The sequence below is a fragment of the Carcharhinus amblyrhynchos genome, chromosome 22 (assembly GCF_965287045.1).
Source record: "Carcharhinus amblyrhynchos chromosome 22, sCarAmb.v2.hapA, whole genome shotgun sequence".
In the NCBI taxonomy this organism is placed as follows: domain Eukaryota; kingdom Metazoa; phylum Chordata; class Chondrichthyes; order Carcharhiniformes; family Carcharhinidae; genus Carcharhinus; species Carcharhinus amblyrhynchos.
Genome location: NC_137345.1, coordinates 4021096 through 4043918, shown reverse-complemented (window position 1 = coordinate 4043918; position 22823 = coordinate 4021096). Strand labels below are relative to the sequence as shown.

At 40.4% G+C, this 22823-nt stretch overlaps 1 protein-coding gene across 3 annotated transcripts in view; it reads right to left on the bottom strand.

Moving 5' to 3' along the window:
• The window catches only part of rap1aa (RAP1A, member of RAS oncogene family a), a 114740-nt gene that overhangs the window by 48955 nt on the left and 42962 nt on the right, over positions 1-22823 (bottom strand). For all 3 annotated transcript variants that reach the window (XM_080209718.1, XM_080209721.1, XM_080209719.1), the window contains exon 2: positions 1516-1601. In XM_080209718.1, coding sequence (XP_080065844.1) covers positions 1516-1572 — 57 coding nt within the window. In that variant the 5' untranslated portion in view covers positions 1573-1601. The remainder of the gene's footprint in view (positions 1-1515; positions 1602-22823) is intronic.

The following is a 22823-nucleotide window of genomic DNA, read 5'->3' as shown; positions in this document are numbered from 1 at the left end:
AGTTAGCTACAGTAGTACTTCCAAGTTTTATTTATGGGATGTGGATATCACTGGCCAGGCCAGTACCTGTTGTCCATCCCTAGTTGCCCTAAGATGGTGAGCCCCTGCCTTGAATTGCTGCAGTCCCAGAGTGTAAGTACATCCACAGTGCTGTTAAGCAGGAATTTCTAGCACCTTAACATAGCAAGTGAAGGAATAGTGATATATTTCTAGGTCAGAATGATTGAGAGTGGGGGGAGCTTTTAGGTGGTGTGTGCCCAGGTATCTGCGGCCCTCATCTTTCTAGATGGTAGCAGTTTGGGATCTGAACGTGCTTCTGAGGCAGCACAATTTCCTGAAGTACATCTTATAGACAGTACACACTGCTGCCATTGTTCATTGGTGGTGTTTGTGGCAAGAGCATCAATTGAGCTGGCTGCTGTGTCTGAGTGACAGCTCTCCCAATTTTGGAACTAGCTCGCAGATGGAGGACTTTGCAGAATCAACAAGGCTAAGGTGGCCATCATTTCCAGTGTCTAGGTCAATGCCAGACAGCCCACCCAGTTTCACACTTTTTTTGGTAGCAGTTAGATACAACCAAGTGACTTGCTAGCCATTTAAGAGTCAACCACATTGCTTTGGGTCTGGAATCACTGGTTTATATATTGCCTAGACAGATACAATTAAGACAGTTACACTTGCCACTGAAACTGACTTATATATTGCCATTTGTGGGAGGACTAGTAATTGGGGACACAGTTCAAGAACGAGAGATCTACTATTTAAGACTGAAGATGATTTTTGTTAGACGGTTGTAATAGAATTTTCATTCTCAAATCAGAGGTGGTTAGCATCAGCAAGGCAGATTTTTGATAAAAAAAGGGTTCACGGGTTATGGAGTGGTAGTGGCTGCAGCAGTGGGTAGGGGAGAAAAAGAGTGACAGTGTAGCTGAGGTCACAAACTGATCAGCCATCTTAGTGAATGGTGGAGTAGGCTCAAAGAGCTGAATGGCCTACAGGACCATAAGACATAGGAGCAGAATTAGGCCATTTGGCCCACTGAGTCTGCTCCACCATTCAATCATGGTCGATGATACTCTTATGCTTATACCCCATGTTCATATCAGTACACCTAGATCAAGGTACTACAGGGCAGAAATTTATATTGGCTGGTGGCATCTCCAATCACTGCTCTTGTATTCACTTCTATTGACTGCATCGAAAATGGGAACAAATAAAGACATGGATGGGGATTTCAGCATACAGATGCAGTAAGGCAAGGGAAGATTATGTTCTTATGGAGGCTGAAGTTGGTTGGTCTCAATTATCTCAAAGACATAAGTTGGGAACCTCAAGTTAGGGCCGCAGGTTAATGATTCTAAGTTGCTGAACGAAATCACTACCATTCAGTTCAAAACAACTCAATCTGAACACCAGAAAAGTTGCAGCTTTCCCAATTCCTCCCATATATATGCACTGGAGCAAAACTATAAATAGGATAAGTGACCTACTGTTAGTGTTTCTATTGATACTTACCAGCGCAGACTTCCCCACACCTCCTGAACCGAGGACAACCAGTTTGTATTCGCGCATCCTGTGACGTTGTTGAACAGCGTCACTATCTGCAAGATAAAGTACACCCTGTTTAGGAACAGAAAAACACTATCCATAAAGCGTGCATTTTGTGTAGAACTTAATCTGCATTTGCCACCATCACTGGTGAATTAAACTGCTGTATACAAAAATTAAGAGGGAGCAAAGATTACTTTTAAGTCAAGTCTCCAGACAAGCACTTGGCAAAAAACAAGCCAGATTTTTTAAATATAAATTTGTTCACCACAATCTACAAAATCCAGAAAAAAGTTTCCCTTTCCATATCTTTACAAACCCCACAGAGGAGGGAAAACATGCCGACAGTAACTGACATCACCCTGCTAACTATGGAGATTTTCCTTTGTGGCTCTCAAAATGGAAGCAGAGTTTTTCAACATCAATAATGCGGCAATGTCAAAAGAGAACAGCATGCCGGATAAAATACAGTCCACTCACCACAAGTACCCGAGGCCTGAATAGATAAAATGAGCAACTGAAGATAGGCTGCCCCAGAACTCAAATCAGATCAACTATGCCAGAGTTACCAGGCTACTGAATCTCACATACCACATTTAACAATCTCTGGTATGAAATAACTAGCCATCTGAAACAAGCAGACTGTGCTCAAGATAAGCAACTCAGCTGCATTTTAATGGAATGAAATGCAGGTTTTTGGGGGTGGGAGGAGAGCATCTGAAGACAAAGATTAAGATAAACCTCAAAATTCACCCAAGTATTCTAGCCTTACAGGGACAGTTCAAGCCAACAGCTATAGGGCTCATATGTACTTCATACCCCAGACAGATCACACAATTACATGCAACACTATCAAAACCAACAACATCCCACATGTATGCCACATTAGTATTTGTGTATAAATACTAAATCCTAAGGAACTAATACATCCAAGAAGCAAACATTTCCCAAGTCCAAGTTATGGGTTAATGAAAGAATGGAAAGAACAGAGTTCACCACAACTCTGACAGCATTTGCTTATATATAGCAGTGCTGTACTGGTGCAAGTACATCTCTCAGTAAAATCTCTTTCCTGTCACCTGACCGCACCCTGTTCGAAACACTCTTCCTGTTCCATCTTACACAGCCCACATCAATAGCTGGCAGCCAGTCAGCAGAGGCAACAGAACATAACTGAAAAAAAAACCTGTTTTGCACTCAAGTCTGCTCTGAAAAGAACATAACCTGTTGCTTAAAAAGCTTTAAAAATAATCAAATAGTCTTGACACCACATGAATATGCTTCCAGGTCTATTAGATTTACTGAGCACAGTGGTAATCTACTACAGGAAATAGATACTTCAGCAAATACACTGCAGGGGATTTTTTTTTTAAAAATGCAGCTAGTTGTTATAGCCTGGAATACACCACCCAAAAGATGTGGAGTCAGACAACAGTAAACTTTCAAAACAAAAAGGGAATAGGGCAAATATTTGAGATGGAAATATGTGCAAGACTATGGGGAAAAAATGATACAGGAGTAGGTTTAATGGCACAGGTCTTTCAAAAAGAACCAAAATAGCCTCATTCAGAGCTTCACAATCTTGCTTGAACATCATTCATGCAACAAACAACTCAAAATTCTCCCACTAATCAGAGACAGACTTGTAATCCCTAGCACATGCAACTCAAAAATACTCTAAATAATTAAACTGGAAGGACAAATCTATACAGTTGCTCTGGTCAAATAAAAATTGCAAAGACATCTGACATGCCCATAATACTGCACTGAAATGTTTTAGAAAGGTGGTCTAGAACTTGGAGACTAAGCAAATGAAACCACATCTAATACCACCAAGGGGACTTTTAAAACCAGTATTGTAAAGATAGTGATAGTGACCTCTGTTACATATCAAAGCAATTAAAGTAGGTCACATCTCAATCATGTCCTCCTGCCTTTATAAATAGAGGCTTCATCACAAATTTACTGACCGTCTCAATGCACTGATCAGTACCAGCTCACTTGAGGCAAACTCATTTTTCATGCTGGTTTACTCATGCATGAATCTGAGACCAGTGCATTCATCCTTGAAAAGAGCAAGCCCTCACCATCAGTGAAAGTTGAGAAGTGATGCCAGAGAGCAAGTGCAGAATACTGTTAACAAGTTAATACAAAGCAAAAACCTTACATTATGATCCATTATATCACATCCCTTTTAAGGGATGGCAATTTGACTGCTGAAATCTTAACTTTGGAACTGCACATTAACTAATATTACTCAAATTGATTTGTTTGTAATCCAGCAGGTTTGTAAGTATCTGGTTCTTGGTTTCTTGCACATTTAAACAGATACAAATTCTACTTTTATAGAATGTACCGTCAAAATTGTCTCCAAGGACTGAGTTGAATAATCTGCCTCAACCCATGTGGGATAGTTATTTCAACAGTGCAACATGGGTTTTCCAGAGACGTCTGGCATAGGACATGACAGAGCTCAATGACAGCACCCCTGGTTATACAACTTCTCAATTAGAATTTCAAATGTGCAAGTGAGCCAGGTAACCCTTACAAGCAAGTGTCCATTGAAATGCAAAACATACTGAGAGAGGGGGGGAAAAAAAAAATCAGACATCGTAAAAATTCTTTTCATTCTAGTGAACAGGAACAAATCTGATCTATTGAAAGAATCTTCAATAACACTTTCTTCCCTATACAAGCAAAGATAATCCTCAAGTTCTCAATCAGTCCCTCCAGCTTTTTAATTTATTCAATCTTCAAGAACAAGCTGATTTGGAAATTCCAACCAAGGAAATGGTTGGATCAGCCTCCTGCTGACAGCCTCCATCTATCCTGCAACTTATTTAATCCCTTTAGTTTGGACTTCAACATCATTATCCCAAAACTCATACCCAAACGCTGTAGCCTAGGGCTCAGCTCCTCCTGACTGGATCCTAGACTTCCTAATCCGCAATCAGTAAGGATAGGCGACAACACCTTCCCCACAATTATCCTCAACAGCAGTACCCCACAAGGCTATTTCCTCAGCACCTTAATGTACTCTTATACCTTATGACTGTGGCCAAATTCCACTCCAATTTCATTAAGTTTGCTGATGACACCAGCATAGTGGGCCAGATCTCAAACAATAGCAAGACAGTACAGGAAAGACAGAATCTGGTGAAATGATGTGACAATAATCTCTCCCCTAATGTCAACAAAACAGATAAATCAACAACTTCAGGAAACTTAGTTGAGGACATGCCCTGGTCTACAATCAGTGACAGAAGCAGAATTGGTCAACAGCTCCAAGTTTCTTGGTGTCCAGATCATCAGCCACCTGCCCTAGCCCCTCCACGCTGATGCTAAATTTCAGAAAGCCCAATGCCTTACTTTCTCAGGATGTTAAGAAATTCAGCATGTCCACTACAACTCTAACCAACTTTTACAGTACATCCAGAAAGGATGCTTTCTATGGTGCATCACAGCTCAGTGGCTGCTGTTCTGACTAAGACTGCAAGAAACTATAAAAGGATCATGAACAGAGTTCAGCTCATCATGCAAACCAGTCCCCCATAGCTAGGGGAAGATAAGGTAATGTATGGTATGCCCAAAGGTCTGGCAGAAGGGAAGGTGGTGTTCTTGAGTCTTATGTGATCTGACTTTTCCATTTTCCCTGCAGTGCTTGGGGTCCTTGACTATGCTGGGAGCTTTTAGGAAGCAGTGGGAAGTCAAATGGATGGGGGACTGGTTTGCATGATGGGCTGGACTACGTTCACAACCCTTTATAGTTTCTTGCAGTCTTAGTCAGAACAGCCACCACTGAGCTGTGATACATCCAGAAAGGATGCTTTCTATGGTTCATCTGTAATAAGTTGGTTAGAGTTGTAGTGGACATGAATTTCCTTAACATCCTGAGAAAGTACAGGCATTGGTGGGCTTTCTGAAATTTAGCATCAGCATGGAGGGGCTAGGGCAGATGGCTGGTGACCTGGACACCAAGAAGCTTGGAGCAGTAGACCACTTCTGCTTCAGTCACTGTTGATTGTAGACGAGGGCATGTCCTCAACTAAGTTTCCTGAAGTTGTTGATTATCTTCATTTTGTTGACATTAAAAACGGGAGAGATTATCCTCTTTCCTTCCCTCCAATGTATTCTACGAACGCTGTGTTTCGTCAGTATAGCATGCAAGAAACAATACTTTTCACTGTATCCTAATATGTGACAATAATAAATCAAAATCAAGCTCCATTTTCTATATCCTTCACTCCATTTTAACTCCTCCTAAACTTCCAACTATGATTCACTAGTTCAGTGCTGCTTGGCAGGATCAGCAGGCTCCATTGATGATTTTCCTCTTTAAAAAGCACACCTCCAAGACCCTCTTGAACCTGGACATGCATTTGAAGACTACAGGCCAACAGCCCAAACTGGGATTAGGTCAGCTGCATCCTGGTCAGCCAGAGATGACACAATGGGGTAAATGGCCTCAGTATTGTAAATTTGCCAGCCGATTGTTCAATCCTAAACTATTTAGTGATTTCATTTAAATCACCGAAAGATATTTTAGTTCACTAGAATATATTCGCTTTATGCTTTGTCTTTTGCTAAAACTCAAAGTGGCAGCATGATACCATTCACAATGCAACACCACGCAGTTGTCGTCAAGTCCCATACAAACGAATGTAGAAACATAGTTTTGCATGTTTACTGAATCTGAAGTGTCATTTATGATTGAGGTTTCCAGTATGGTACTTTAAGGCAGCCATTTCCCACCTGGGGCTGAAAATCAGTTGTCTTTCATTAAAAATTACAATTTAAGATCAGTAAACTGGGAGAAAAGTTGAAAAAGTACTTTGTTGGCTATTTACTGATGGGCAGGTGATCAAAGTAGGATGTCAGACTAGTAGATGACTTGCACCAATTTAAGTTGGCAATACACGTCTACTTTTGTTTGGCTCTGTTACAAAATAAATACTAATTGCAAATTCTGGTGATATTTTAATCACTTGTAGTAGAAAATATCAAGTTTTATTTTCTAGTCAACCACAAAAATACTTTGCATAAGTACTTTTTGGTATTTCTCTCAAGAGACACCCGAGAGAAAGGGTAAACTATGTTAGACTGACTTAGAATCCAGAGCCTGAAGAAATATTTTAAAGATTTGTAAAACAGCTAAGCTTCCCTCTGCAACATTTGGATTCCCTCCCTGGTCTACTGTTGCGTTTCCCCTCTCGGCACTGCATTGCAGAACACTTATTAGTTCCGCTTCTGGCCATTTCCTCCCATGCTGCAGATCATTTTTTCCCCTCAGAAAATATGCCTTTTTATGGAAATGCGTCGCCTCCTGACTCAGAATTGCAGGCAGCTAAGAATCCTCCGCAGGGAGTATGTGCAAGATAATTTCTGTGTTTGAAAGTCGCTGGAAAAAAACAGTTCAGCTGATGATGCAGCTAGGAGTAAACACAGCGAATTGCATGTTTACATTTTACAAACTGAATCTTGGCTAACCCGATGAACAGATCAGCTCAAAGGCAGAATGACATCACTTACCAATTATCTTTTGTACAGCAGCCTCTTAGCAAATCTTCTTCTCCATGTAAGGAGATGAAATACAAAAACTGCATAAATGGAACAACTTTGGGGGGGGGGGGGGGGGGGGGCATGTGTACATCTTTGTGCAATTAAATCACTTTGCCATCTTTAATTATATGCAAAAAAGATAAAACTACCAGCCAATCACATGGAGAATCTTGAGATTCGAGGGCCTGGGAAGGTGTGGGGGCGAGAGAGAGGCAGGGCGGCGTGGAATGATTTGACCTGGCATTCACACAAGACCATTTTCTTTTACAGTCAATATATTTCTTTTAGCTATTAGAAAGTCTAATGTTTATACTTTAAATAGAAGCTACATTAAAATGAGAAAAAAAGCAAATGAAATAGAAATCTCGTGCAAAGCACTTGAAGTAAACAGGGACGAAAGGTTGAGGGAGGCTGCAGGGCAGAAAGTGGGACAAGGGTGGTAAAGACAAGTAAACTGCCTCAGATGGGAGTCAGTAGGAGGGGAAAGATGTAAAAAAGCTGTCCTTAAAATGAGGAACAACAAACTATGATTGCACTGACCACAAACTGCAAAGTCAGACAGCAGTGAGAAACACCAGTGATGAATGGGATATTTAAATTTATTAGTCACAAGTAGGCTCGCATTAACAAAACGCAATGAAGTTAGTGAAAATTCTCTCGTCGCCACACTCCTGCACTTGTGCAGATTCAGAGGGAGAATTTATCATGGCCAGTTCACCTAATCTGCACATCTTTGGACTGTGGGAGGAAACCAGAGCACCCTGAGGAAACACAGACATGGGGAGAACGGGCCACTGTGCAAAGTTTGCACAAGCCGGGAGTCGAATCCAGGTTTCTGGCACTTTTGGGCAGCAGTGCTAACCGTTGTACCACCCCAAACTGTAAAGTACAACTAGCATGAGTTTCTCTCGCAGAGAAATTGGAAAATGTGGTGTACTTTCAGTTGAGCACTTGGAATTTTTAATTGAACTAAATTGGGTTAATCGTGTCTAAACAGATGATGGTAGCCAACAAATAAAATGCACATAAAAGGATAAAATGAACTGCTATAGTCCCAGATGACCATTCCCTCAAGTGGAGGGCTGACGGATACTGATTTAACTGAGGATCAACACAGCCGAGGAGAGGCAAGGTTGAGAAGGGAGGTGGTCTTGAACCACTTCAGCCACTGCAGGGATTGAACCCACACTTTGGTGTTGTTCTGCATCACAAACCAGCCATCTAAGCTAACCAACCTCTTAAATGGCCACACTGAAAAAGTTACATCCTGCTTCTGTCAATGGAGCTTGAAGAATTTTAAAATCAGGTAGAATAATTTAGGCACAATAAACATCAGCTGCTCTCCTTTTGAGAGAATATTAGCATTATGATGTGGATGTGCTGGTGCTGGACTGGGGTAAACACAGCAAGAAGTTTCACTTGTTGTTGAGACTTCTTACTGATTTTAGCATTATTACAGGGTTACTTACAGGCACAGTATAACTACCCACTGCAGGTACAAAAATATATGGTTGCGTTATGGATAGACTGACACTGGAGTTTTTATTGAAATGGCTTGTTTTAACCCACTCCAGTTTGGAAAACATTACATATTTAAAAGTGAACTCAAGGCAATCAAGGTCCTAGCTAATCATATATCAAGTTTCAAAATGATACTTACTGACTATACTGTTGCTACCCTGTACTGTACAGAATTTCACTGGAATCCACTGCATATTTTCAAACAATGCCAGTAGTAACTATAAGCAAGAATGCTACCATTCATATCTCATGTGGCCAGCTCAGAGGCCTTGCAACATTCTTGGAAACTGTTTTTCTTTAAAAGAAAGACGACTTGCAAGAAAAATTGATTGGTATTTAAAAGGACACCAAGGAATTGACGTGTATTATTTTCCAGAGCGGGTGCGTTTTTGTTTGCTGTGCATTATTTAGAATTTAAGTCATAACTTGTAACATCAGGTCCCCGCAAGCCTCACCTTTAAAAAAATAATAAATTCAAAAAGTTTAAAAAAGCAACCCAAATGGAAGAATACTGGAAGTACTCCAAGATCAAGTGTAACAGGTCTTTGATTGGAAATGCAAAAATTTAATTTGATGTGCAATGCAAACTTAACCTGTTCCTTACCAAGAAGGAATATGCTGACCTTTAGCACAACAATCACAAGCACACAAAATGCAATTACTGAATAATGCCAGGATTCAGAGAGTGGGTGTTAAGCTTTTGACAAAGGAAGCGAGTATGTTATTTACTGATGTGTACAGTGCAAAACACTTCGAATGTGACAAAAACATATCATTGACCATGCCAGTGGTCAAAAACATCAGCCCCATTACCTGCTCCTTTTTCTTCTATAACCATTTGCAATGACTTAATGTAATATTCCCCATTCCCTGATGTTGAAACCTAGAATGCTGAATTTTATAACATTGGTGAAGGTCACGTACAAGTGAAAAGGAAATTGATCACTTTAAAATAGCCAATATTAAAGCCTCATGGACGGTCTGTAGGAACACAAGAGCAGTAGACCATTCAGCCCCAAGCCTAGTTTGCCATTTAACTAGATTATGGTTGATCTTCTACCTTAAAAACATCTTCCTGCAGTATTCCCATATCCTCTGATGTCACTGTTATCTAGAAATCCATTGACTGTTGCTTTGAACATACCCACAGTTCTCTGGGGTACAGAATTGCAAAAATTCACTGCCCTCTGACGAAATTCCCCATCTTGGTCCAAAATGGCTTCTCTTATTCTAAGACTATGTCCCTAGGTTCTAGAATCCTCTGCCCCTACCCAATGGAAACATCCATCCTGCAAGTACCTTCTCAAACCCTGTAAGAATGTTGTACATTAGAGGTGATCATCTCTAAACTCTAGAGAATGGAGGCAGAGTCAAAAAGAGGCAGTTTCTCAATCTCCCCTCATAAGGAATTCCTGCCACCCCAAGGATTTGTCTGATAAAACCTTCAATGCACTCCTCTATGACCAGTATATCCTTCCTTTGGCAAGGAGATGAAAACTACATACAATATTGCATGTGTGGTCTCACCAAGGCTCAAACTAGCAAAAAGACAACTCAAAATCCACACTCTGACAGGCAAAGCCCATAAGCATCCTTCTCTGGTCATACCTGGTATGCCTTCCTTGCATACCATCAGAATAGGAACTTGCATTCAGCAATCTTATTTCTAAAATGTTATTTCTAACAGTACAATCAATCTGCTGCATATTTTTAGACATTAAAGATCTGACATATTCACCAAAATAGTCAAATTTGCTGAAGTGGTTGGTGCAGATCTACATTAAAATGTCTGTTCAAGATCTCAATTTGGTTCTTGCCCTCAAACAGTGGGATTAAAAATCTGCAGGCTGCACATTCTTGCCAGATCATACTGGAATGTTCCAGATCCATGGGCATACATTCTTAATGCCAAGGTGAAACGTTTGATCAAGAGGAATTGATTGATGCTTTAAATACATTACTGTCCCTCTACACAAACTGGTTTGGATACCTGTCAAACAAGACAAATCTCTCTGCTGCCACCATATCCATTTATGATGTTTCAGAATTATTCACTGGCCTTAAATTTAAGTCGGTGAGAAAATAGTCAACAAATTTCAGTTTCTTTTTAGAAAGAGAAAGCTTATATAAAAAAAAGTCAGTCAATCTGAGCTGTGATCAAAGGATTTAAAAATTAGTTCATTAAAACTGAGACATGGATTTGATACAAGCAAGCCCAGCAGTTGGGCTGAATTATTTCATGATCAATACAGTCATCCATTATTACATTGAAAATCTTTTTTAAAGTCACGAGGTATTGCCACTCCTGGAAATACTGTATAAATGAAGGATGTTCACATGTTTTCCCACTTGTTTGGCACAGTAAGCCTAGTTTTCAAAATAAAGTGGACCAAGAAAACAGAGCAGGCAGACAAAAATAATAAAATCTTGTTAAAAATGCTCGAGTGCAGCTACATACAGGAAAACTATGCGGTGTGGTCAGTGCGCATCTGAGAGGAGTCACTCACTGCAAGGGCTTTATCACACAGGCAATATGCTGTGAAGTCCCACACCACTTCATAAATAGTGCCTGAAGGGATTAGAAGAATGTAGCATTATTCACTTATGGGGTTGCCCCTGAAATACTGAAGTGCAGTTATTTTCAAAAAGCAATTTCAAATTGTTCAGATTTGTGCAATCTATTTTCAACATTTAGCTCCTTATTGGAGCCAGAGACTGTATGCAAATTGTAAATGACTCGAGCACATTGCATTATAAGTTCCTCACAGCTTATGCGAGTGAACTATTTGCATTTATTATATTACACTCCAAATGACTGACACCATTTTGCCAGTTTCCTGCTCATGACTCCACTCCAATTCAGTGACGTGATTAAGAGAGCAGCTAAATACCATTACACACCAGATGTATTTTAAATGGTCCACAATTGGAACAAACCAAGTGGTCAAGTTTGATCAAGATTAAAAACCTGAGATGGAAAGAGGTTGGCAAAGCACATCTGCATATGTAGGGAATACATTACTGGCAAGTTTTAGTACAACAAAGCTGTAAAATTACAATTCAGATTTTGGAACTCTTCATAAGTCATACATCAACAGAAAGCTCAGTCTGCATTGTGAAACCCCCCAACCCTTCCTCCCATTAATTTCATTCACCAGTGAAAATACTGACGCAAATTTTAAGGTGACCTGTCAAGCTGCTGCTCCAACTTCACTGCTGTAAAGCCAGATCTGACTTCTGTCACCCTTTCCCCCAAATGTCACCTCACATTTCAATAAGCCAACAGCATCTTTTGGCCTTTAAAAAAATTTTGGAACATGGCTGGCCTGCATTTATTGCCCATTCCTACTTGCTCTTGTTTGGAGGGCAGTTGTGTGAGTCAACCACACTGCTATGGCTTTGGCCAGACAGCAGATTTCCTTCCCTAAAGCGCATTAGTGAACCCGATGGGTTTTTCTGACAATAAACAATGGCTTCATGGTCATCAGTAGATTCTTAATTCCATTTTTAAATTCAAATTCCCTCATCTGCCATGGTGGGATTCAAACCCAGGCCCCTAGAGCATTAGCTGAGTTTCTGGATTAATAGTCATGGTGATGATATCACTAAGCCATAACCTCCCCTTCTTCTAAAGGGGTTTCAGGAAAATGGCATAAACAACATGCTATCATTGTATGTAGATGTGACAAAGGACTGTAACTTTCTGGTCAGGTTTACTTTTTAAACAAAAACTCTGCAACATGCCTAAAGCTCAAGAAAGCAAGTGAAGGGTAGAACAAGGCTGTATAGACCAGGTAGGGAGACAGGTAAATAGTTTGTGACAGTCTTGGAATTTACAAGCATCTGAAAATATTGTACTGATGGACCCCAAGGTGTGGTTTCAGCACTGTTTGGTTTTGGTCCCGTTACTACAGATGAAGTCATCCAAAGCAGATTCCCAAATTTAAAAGGTCTATGTTAGAGGGTAGATTGCTCAATCCTGGATCTCAATTCATGAAAAGGACAAAATGAGTCTTAATAGAAACAATTTTTTTTAAAATCCAAGTACAGAGAGAGCAATTAGGCCCAGTAAAGTATCTCTTAAAGGAATAGAGGACCAAGGAGAGTACGTGCACTAGGGCTACAATAATTGGCCTCCCAAGAGACACAACAATCTTGTTGTTATCACGTTTCCAAATTAAATTCTAAGGTTCTCTGATGCCACACTGAAAATGTTGCCTTGGTGTTGAGCAACGACTTCCACCTTGGTCATTCTTTTATACAGCAACCAGGATCTGCAGCTGAATGTTGGATCAAAATACAGAAAAAATGAAGCAGTGTAGATTTGGGGCCAGAGGGAAGTGCGAGAGAGATACACAGTCTTCAGAAACTAACATAGTATAAAAAATATCCTGAGATTTGAGTGGAAGTAACTATGGTCAGAAGATAATCCATTATCTTGGATGCAGCTTTAATTCATGGGTAAGAGGTGAATGTTCACTTGAAGGAAAAACATTTTAAATGGACAAATAAGGGGCGGAAGTAAAAAACAAGGCAAGGCTTCTGATAGGATTATTTGGGGAACTGAAGTAAGATCATACCATGAGATCTAGAAAGTGCAGGCACTAAAGTGGTAGCTGTATAGCACAAAAGAGGAATCAGAGGAAGAGTCAACTACATATGTTGGAGTGATCACAGAAGACAAACAGTGGGTGAAGGTATTTAAACAGAACTCACGATACATGTGGTGACCCATTGCTGAGTGGTTATAGCAGAAGCTTTTAAAAATCATGGATTAAGCCAATTTCTAGGACAGAAAGTTGGTGCCAGCAGCAGATTCTGCAACTGTGGAAAGCACCAAAATCAAGAGCACTTAGGTGATAGTCTGAAGAGCAAAGGCAAACATGCACATATCCAGGGTCATGACTAAAAAGATAATAAAGCTTTAGAAAAACATCTTCTGATTTAAATACTTACTCACCATGTCAAAAGCGGGATAAATATAATTTTGGTACAATTCCTCACGTTTAATGGAGGGTAGATCTTTAATAAATGAAGCAATCTGCCATATATTAACAAAGCAGAACACAGAAGAGGCTTTTTCATTAAAACTGCCTTTTCCTCTTATTTTCCTTTCAAGCACAATTCATGAGCCTGTCACTAAATGGCCTACAGCAAGAAAACACATTTAATCTGGATGTTTACAATTGCAATTCCGTTCCAAACTGTGCACTCTATTACTATTGGGCTGAGCAGCTATGTATCTTAGCAAACAAGCTTTTCAACTGAAGTTCAGCAAATTAGTATTTTTTGAAAAAAAAATCAAAAATGTGATGTTTAGTTAGAACAAAAGTTAATTAGATTATAGCTATGAAGTGCAATTAACTATTGTCACATGGAAGCATGGTTAAAAAAGGTACAGGATGCAAGTCACTAATTCATTAAACATTGCCATGCATTATTTGATTACAGAAACAATTGTAAAGCCAGTGCATGGAAAATGAATCTGCAGTCAATGCTCAGGAGCAGCTTTCAAATAATTTTAATGGTAATGTTACATCAAGTGTTAAAATACTATGGAGAAAAAAAATGGCCAATTTCTCTAGGCATACTGAGCTGAGTAGAATAGAAAGGATTTACTTGCAACGGTCATGGCTTTTTTTTGGGTCGAAATATTTAATTCAAAGGACAATTCTACTCAATGGTTTCCTCATTTCTAAGATGGCACCAGAGCAAGGCAACTTCTTGCAAGCTGTGCCCAGCATACCTTCTGATTCTATGCTTCTAAAACTTCATTCTAACTCTTTAAAATTCGCCAACAATGCTTTAAATCTTTCTAAACCTTACCAAATGACTAACACTACATTCTGCACTTTCCTTCTCTATGAATGGTATGCTTTGTCTGTATAGCACACAATACTTTTCACTGCATACTAGTGACAATAAATCAAAAATCATGTTTTTGACCTAAAGATACCAAACGCATTAGAGAGGTTTATGTTCACCTCTGTATAAATCCAAGTGAAGGCCTTTAGTGCAGAAAATCATGGAACAGTTTAGTAAAAATTGCTGATTAGCAAAGGGTGTCTCTGACACGTGGCTTCAGCTACAATAATTTAGAGAGCTGTCTTCTACGTAATGCAAGCAAATATAGGTCATGTGCATAATTACTTGTATAATCTTCAAGTGGCTCATTTTCCAAAGCTTCTCTCTTCCCCCGCCCCCCCACATTAAAAATAATTCAGTAACCACAGAAGCACTGAGCAAAAACACTCGTCACCTTGGCACAAAATGGAGGCAAAACAGGTATGCAAATTTGCATATTGCGATTACCTGTGTGATGACATTATCTATTAATAATGTTTTATTTATTTCAGAAATGCAATGAGCTGAATTTGGATTCCCAATTAGCCATGTGGTAGAGGCTAATGTATTGGCTAACCTAGCATACATGATCAGGTTGTCATGGCATGAGTGATGTCAATATACTGTATTTAATGCTGCATTATAAATCACAAGTCCTTCCCAAACAGTATTGTGGGTGCACCTACAGCACATGGGCTGCAACAGTTCAAGGGGGTAGCTCACCACCACTCTCTCAAGAGAAACCAGGGATGGACAATAAATGCTGACCTAGTCAGCAACAGCCACATCCTGCAAATCTTGAAAAAACAAGTGAAAACAAAAACTGGTCACATCAGGTTACTGCATCTAGGTAGCAGCAATAATTTCAACTGCACTCATGATTTACTGCAATTGCTGTTAAATTTACATAACCATATAAATCAGGCAAAAATATTACAATAAGTGTAATCAAAATAAATGACCCATCATTTTATTTACCCAGAGACAATCTGTTACAAATTGTAGCTCTGTTCCTACTATTCAGCAGTCCAAACATTACTTTGCAAAGTATTTTTTTCCTTTAAAAGCTATAAAACCAGCTGCACAAAAAAAAATCTATTCAATTAATTTCAACTTTGTACCATGTTACTGTTCTTACATCATTCACTTGCACTAAATATGCTGATTAGGTGACAATATTCACTTGTGACAGTGTTTCAGACAATGTTCCCCACCCCACTGTGTATCCAATGTTTAAATCAAAATTCATGTCAAAATCTCCAACCGCAATTGCATCAATGATGCTGTTAAAATTCCAACACCATCTGGATTTTTGCACCCCACCATGTGGAAAAACAAACTTGCATGGCTATGACTTTCATGACCCGAATGGCCAATGGATGGAATTTGAGTATAATCACTTTGTTGCATTGGCAAGTATGGCAGTCAAACTGTGCAAAGTTTTTTTTTAATTCCTTGAAGGGGTGTGAACATTGCTGAATAAGCTTTCATTTATATATTGCCCATCCCCAATTACCATTCAAAAGGTGGTGCTGAGCTGCTGTTTTGACCCGATGTAGCCCATGTGGTGTAGATACACCCAGTGCTGTTTGGGATAGGATTCCAGAATTTCGCCCCAGCAACAGTAAAGAAACTGCAATATATTTCCAAGTCAGGATGGTAAGTGGCTTGAAGGGAAATCTCCAGTGTTCATGTGTCTGCTATCCTGTTCCTTCCAAATGGTAGTGGTCATAGCTTGAGATGTTGCCCAAGGAGTTTTGGCAAGTTGCTGCAGTGCATCTTGTTCAGTGATCGGGGGGGCGGGGGGGGGGGGGGGGGGGGAGAGTGAATGTTTCTACCAAACAGGCTGCTTTGTGCTGGATTGTGTCAAGCGTCCTGAAACGTTGTTCGAGTTGCACTCATCCAGGCAAGGGGAGTGTATTCCACCACTGATGCATTTTGCTGGTGGGCAGGCATTGGAGGAGTCAGGTGAGTTACGCACCACAGGATTCTTAGTCTTCAACTGGCTCTTGTAGCCGCAGTATTTATATGGCTGTCCCAATTCAGTTTTTGAACTTGTTGACAGTGGGGTTTCAATGGTGATGTCATTAAAATGTCAAGAATAATAGTTAGATTTTCACTTGTTAGAGGTGATGATTGCCTGGAACTTGTGCAGCATGACTGAAACTTGCCACTTGTCTACCTGGATAGTTGACCACAAACGTGATAAAGTTGTTTTAATGATGCGTTAAGGGGGTAAAAGTTTGACTAGTACGTGGGGGAACATCCATTCTATCAGTTGGAGGTTTTAACATCTACCCTAACAGAGATATGGCCCTCAGTTTAATATTTCAATTAAAAGACTATTTCTAACAAAGTAGCACCATCCTCAGTATTGTACCGAAGCCTTAGCTTAAGAAGGTGCTCCTGAAGCTTTAATCTTAGAAACAGTGTTACCACTGAAACAAGCTGAGACATATTACCAGTTGGTAGTTCTCAAATTCACAATATTACAGCTGATTAACATTTATCAGTTAGTTTTCTGATGGGCAAGATCTGCTTCCTCAGCTGGTGGCACTCAAAGCAGGGACTTCAGTAGCTAATTCAGTATTACTGCATGACAGAGCTCAGAGCAACACTGCTCAAAAAAAAAAAGGGAAATAATTGTGCTCTAATTCGTGTTGCACCTTTTATCATCTTGCTTAATGAGCCCAATAGCTGCTCATTTTAGCACTTGATTAGCATTTGACATTTTGAGATGTCACTCCCTCACTGTGGCCTCTGGTAGAGTTGTAACTAACTACACATACATCTGATTCTCCATTCATTCTTGACAGTGCGATAACAACCGAACAGGAATTTGGTGGAGAATCATTTTTTCCATCCCCTTCAGTTAGTGAGAAAATGACCCGAGAGACAGGGTTATCCTAATTTCCACACAGACTACAGATCACATTTACATTAATGTATTAGTGGACCATGCCCATAGTAGCATCCTTGGAACCAGTGGCTTGGAGTGTGGAGATTGTCAGATACTGGTCCACATCCAGCAGTGGTGCGAGTGGTTAAACCAGTTCCAGCAATGGCTTCGGCAAGTCAGTGAGTATGAAGTAGTTTTCAAATAAAGGAGAAAAGAAAGCCCATTTAAATCGCTGCTACAGATTTTGTTGCATCTTTTGATCTGATAAAATTTCAAAGAACATTTTGATATAGTCACCATAGGTTAAGTTGGAGAATGCAAATACAAACACTTTTATATGTAATGCATAAAATGTTCTTACCCATAGCCCTTCCCCCAAATCTGATGTGCAAAGCAAACCCATAACATTTAAGTGAATCATACAGCTTCTGTGATTGCACCAAAAGCTGAAAAAAAAGTTTCATGCAAATAATTTGGCAGCAATAAAATATCAGGAATGTCCCTGCAACTGCATTCTCAGACATTAAATCGCTACCAAGAGATCATTCTGCCACCATCTCTCCCTTCCACCCCCATTGGAGCTGACTAATGACAGTACTCTGAACACACTCCTTGGCTGCTTCACAACTACTATGGTTTTCTCACGGTCACAAAGCTGACTTGACATTCACTTTTATCCCAAGCATACTCTTTCCTGAAAAGATTACTCAGCTCAAAATTGTAGATACAAGCAGCTCTACAATAACTGTAGATACATCTTAAAAAAAAAACATGCTATGTTTTTAAAGATTACAAGGTGAAACAAACAAAACTCAAAGGCAGCTTCCCTTGGAAATGAGCATATTTTCCATAAACACATTTCAAATTCAGCCATACATATCTGCAGAGAATAGAATCATTCAGCATAGAAGGGGACCAATCAAGCCAGAGTTTGTGCTGGCTCCATGAAAAAGCCATGCAATTAATCCCACTGCCCTTCGCAGCCCAGATTTATAACAGTTAAATGCTGCAAAGTAATTTAATTAGGCTACAGCAGATCTCTTACCAGGATATCCAATTAGATATAGTTAGTTTGGCACATTAAAATATATAGGTCAATAGAAGGAGTCAAAAAACAAAACACTAATATTCCCAGACATATCTAGGAATTTTAAATCACAGCAAATGCCATTGTATTTGCCAGCTAACTTTATAAAGTGAATAGTTAAGCAAAGGTTGGATGATTAGGCTGCTTAAACGTTTCTTGCACCCTGAATGGAAGATCGGCAGGCTGTTGCAGAAAATGAGCAATACTGGAATATTTAATGTCCTACAGATCTCTGCAACTTTAGGCTCCCATTATAGGGCAAACAGTCAATCGCTCAGCACGTGATCTTAAACTTCAGATGTGTGTCTAAGAATGGAAGCATTGTTTAGTTTCAGGGACAGCAGCCAATAAATGGAAGACACTGGTTTCAACAGGGCTGCAGCATGCCTAAACAGAACAATGCACAGAGATGCAGTGTGAAGTGGGAGGGGCAGCTACAGAACAGCAGTTCAAGAGGATCATTTAAAGAGACTACCCCCATTGATACCATTTTGTGAAATTCTTCTGAGCAAACACAGGGATTAGAATTGGAGATAGTAAAGAGCATTGCAGGGCAAATACTGTACAGATATATATTATGCCATTTCATCACAATGGCGCAAGCATTGAATTTTCAGGATTCCAACACTTTCTAGTTCACAGGTTTGGATTCAGGATCGGTAAGGTACACCATTACACAGTCATTGTTCCATACTCGATGACAGTAGGGCTGCCAACTGAACAGTTTTATTTAAAAATCAAGTATTACAGATTGATAGAATATTAAAGGGAGAGTTAGATTTCCCTCCAAACAAAACGTTGGACCCTTAGAGGATGAGAGGGGGGGAATTAGTGGTCGGGGATGGGGAAATGGCCGAGGCCTTGAATAACTTTTGTTTTGGTCTTCACGGAGGAGGACGTGAATAGTTTGCCGGGTGTTAGCGATGGAAAGATGGTAGGAGTGGAGGGCCTGAATGACATTATTGTTACTAGAGAGGCAGTGCTGAACAGACTGGAGGGACTGATTGTGGACAAGTCCCCAGGACCGGATGGAATGCATCCAAGGGTTCCGAAAGAAATGGCGGAGGTGATAGTGGATGCCTTGATTTTCCAAACCTCGCTGGATTCCGGGGAAGTGCCGGAAGATTGAAAAACGGCTAATGTTACGCCGTTGTTTAAGAAGGGTGGCAGGCAAAAGGCAGGGAATTATAGGCCGGTTAGTTTAACGTCTGTTGTAGGTAAAATGCTAGAATCCGTGATCAAGGAGAAAATAGTGAGGCATCTTGAGGGGAATTGTTTGATAGAGCAGACGCAGCACGGTTTCGTTAAGGGGAAGTCGTGTCTGACAAATTTATTGTCGTTCTATGAGGATGTGTCTAGGGCGGTGGATAGAGAGCCGGTAGATGTGGTGTTTCTTGATTTTCAGAAGGCGTTTGATAAGGTGCCGCACAAGACGTTATTACAGAAGGTTAGGGGGCATGGAGTTGGGGGTAGGGTGTTAGCATGGATAGGAGATTGGCTGTCAAATAGGAGGCAGAGAGTGGGGGTCAATGGGTGCTATTCAGATTGGCGGTTGGTGACTAGTGGAGTGCCCCAGGGATTGGTGCTGGGGCCTCAGCTATTTACCATTTATATAGATGATCTGGAGGAGGGAACCAAGTGTATGGTGTCGAAATTTGCTGACGACACCAAGATTGGTGGAACGGCAAATTGTGCGGAGGATGTGGAAAGTCTGCAGAAGGATCTAGATAGGCTGGGCAAATGGGCCAGGAACTGGCAAATGGAATTTAATGTTAGCAAGTGTGAAGTTGTCCACTTTGGTAGAAATAAATGTTAGGAAGGACTATTACTTACATGGTGAAAAACTGCAGCATGCAATGGTGCAGAGGGACCTTGGGGTCCTTGTGCATGAGTTGCAAAAACCCAGCCTGCAGGTGCAGCAGGTGGTCAGGAAGGCAAATGGGATGCTGGCCTTCATAGCGAGGGGGATTGAATATAAAAGTAGGGAGGTCTTGCTGCAACTGTACAGGGCACTGGTGAGGCCGCAGCTGGAGTAGTGTGTGCGGTTTTGGTCGCCGCACTTACACAAGGATATTGTGGCCTTGGAGGGAGTGCAGGGGAGGTTTACTAGGCTGACACCAGAGTTGAGGGGGTTGAACTATGAGGAGAGGCTGAATAAACTAGGCTTGTACTCGTTAGAGTTTAGAAGGATGAGGGGAGATCTCATTGAGACACAAGATGATGAATGGGATGGATAGGATAGAGGTGGAGAGGCTCTTCCTGCTCAGAAAGGATAGTAGGACTAGACAGCACAGCCTCAAGATTGGGGGGGGTGGGGAAGAAGAAGTTTAGAACGGAGTTGGAGGAACTTCTTCACTCAAAGGGCGGTGAATCTCTGGAATTCTCTGCTTGTTGAAGCGGTGGAGGCTGCCTTGCTAAATATATTTAAGACGCGGGTTGATAGGTTTTTGATAGGCAAGGGGATTAAGGGTTATGGGGAGAGGGCGGGAATGTGGAACTGAGACACAACAGATCAGCCGTGATCTTACTGAATGGCAGGGCAGGCTCAAAGGGTTAGATGGCCTACTCCTGCTCCTATTTCTTATGTTCTTATGTAAAATCCAAGCAATATCATTAAGGAAAAAGGATGGTTAATAGTTGACTAAAAATTCCAGAATGGCTTCACTGGCATTTCTGCAAGTTCAGAAATTTCAGATGCATAATTAATTCTTAGAATTGAAGAATTCATACAGCGCAGAAAGAGGCAGCACCAACAACCATCCCAACCAGGCCCTACCCCACATATTTACCCTGCTGATCCTCCTGACGTTAAGAGGCATGGCCAGTTCATTAACCTGTACATCTTTGGAGTGGAGGAAACCCACTCAGACATGAGAACATGCAAACCTCACAGAGGAACCCAAGGCTGGAATCAAAACCAAGTCCCTGCCGCCGTGAGGCAATGCTAACCACTGCCACTCTGCTGCCCTCAAGCCAACTTAAGTTTTAAGTCAACTACTTTCTAAAAAAAAAGTCCTCCCCAGTAACCAGGTCAATATTTATTCTGCAACCAAAAATTACTAAATCAGATCAAATGGTCATCATATTGCCCTTGTTAGGACTTTGGACAAGTACTTGTGATTGTATGGGTCACCCAGAGGTTGTGGAAGGTGTCATACAAAATACAAGTCTCTCCACTTTTCCAACTGAGAAAATATTTTTGGATGCCAGTTGTTAATTTCACACAGAACATTCAGAAATTGTTTGTCATTGGTGGAAAAATATCAAATTACTTCACAGAAGTAACATTATACACTAAGCCAATTAGAACAAAAGAACAAGTGGCCAAAAACTTGATTAAATAGATGGTTTAATGAGCGTCTTAGAGGAAAAAGAAGAGAACGAGGGTCAGACAAGTTTAGGGACGAAATTCCAGCACTTAAGCCCCAGGTAGTTGAAAGCATGACTTCTAATCATGGAGCAATTAAAACCACAGATGCTCAAGAGGCCAGAATTAGATAAACACAAATTGGAGAGTTATAGGTCTGGAAATTAGTGACAGGGAGGTCAAACCATGGAAGGATTTTTGAAACGAAGATCAGAATTTTAAAATTACTTGACTTGACTGACAGCCAATGTAGGTCAGCAATTAGAGGGGGAATAGGAGAATGGGACTTAGAGTAAATGTCACTGGCAGCATATTGAGATGCCTCAAGTCTGAGTATGAGAGGGGTCAGCCAGGAATGCAGGGAGTTGGAAGCCATCTTACTTTACAGCTTTACCACTCAAAGTTACTGAGTTAGTGGACCAGACAAACCCAAATCCATCTCCCTGTTCACTCCAAAAACAAAATCAAATTGAATCCAGTTCATGATCCCCACTAGAAAGACATACAAGCTGACAAGAAACAGCACTGCAGCCAATCTTGAGGTTGATTTTAGCCAAAAGGCCAAGAAAAATTTGAGTAGGATTAAGTTTACATCCACTTATTATAGATTTTACTAAACGGGACAAAAGGCCAAGTCAGTTGCATTTTAACGTGTACGCCTGTAAGCAACCTGATTTAGAGATGCTTTAAAAAGAAATTCATTGATGAGATGACAAAAAAAATTGAAAACACAACAACACTTTTCTAATGTGTGCTAGAATTCAAATTCTGGCCCAGAGTACAATTTATCACAATTATTATTTATCTCTCCTCTCAAAAACTGAAGATAAATATGTAATGCAAAGTGAATGATCATTCAACCTATGTATGGAAGCCTGGATTTCTTCAGCAGTTGGCAAATACAAAGTCTCAGTCTACAATTACTGGCTTGACTCAAGTCAGCATTTGCCTAATTTTAACATTTAGATACATTGTTGCACTTGGTTCCCAACAAATTC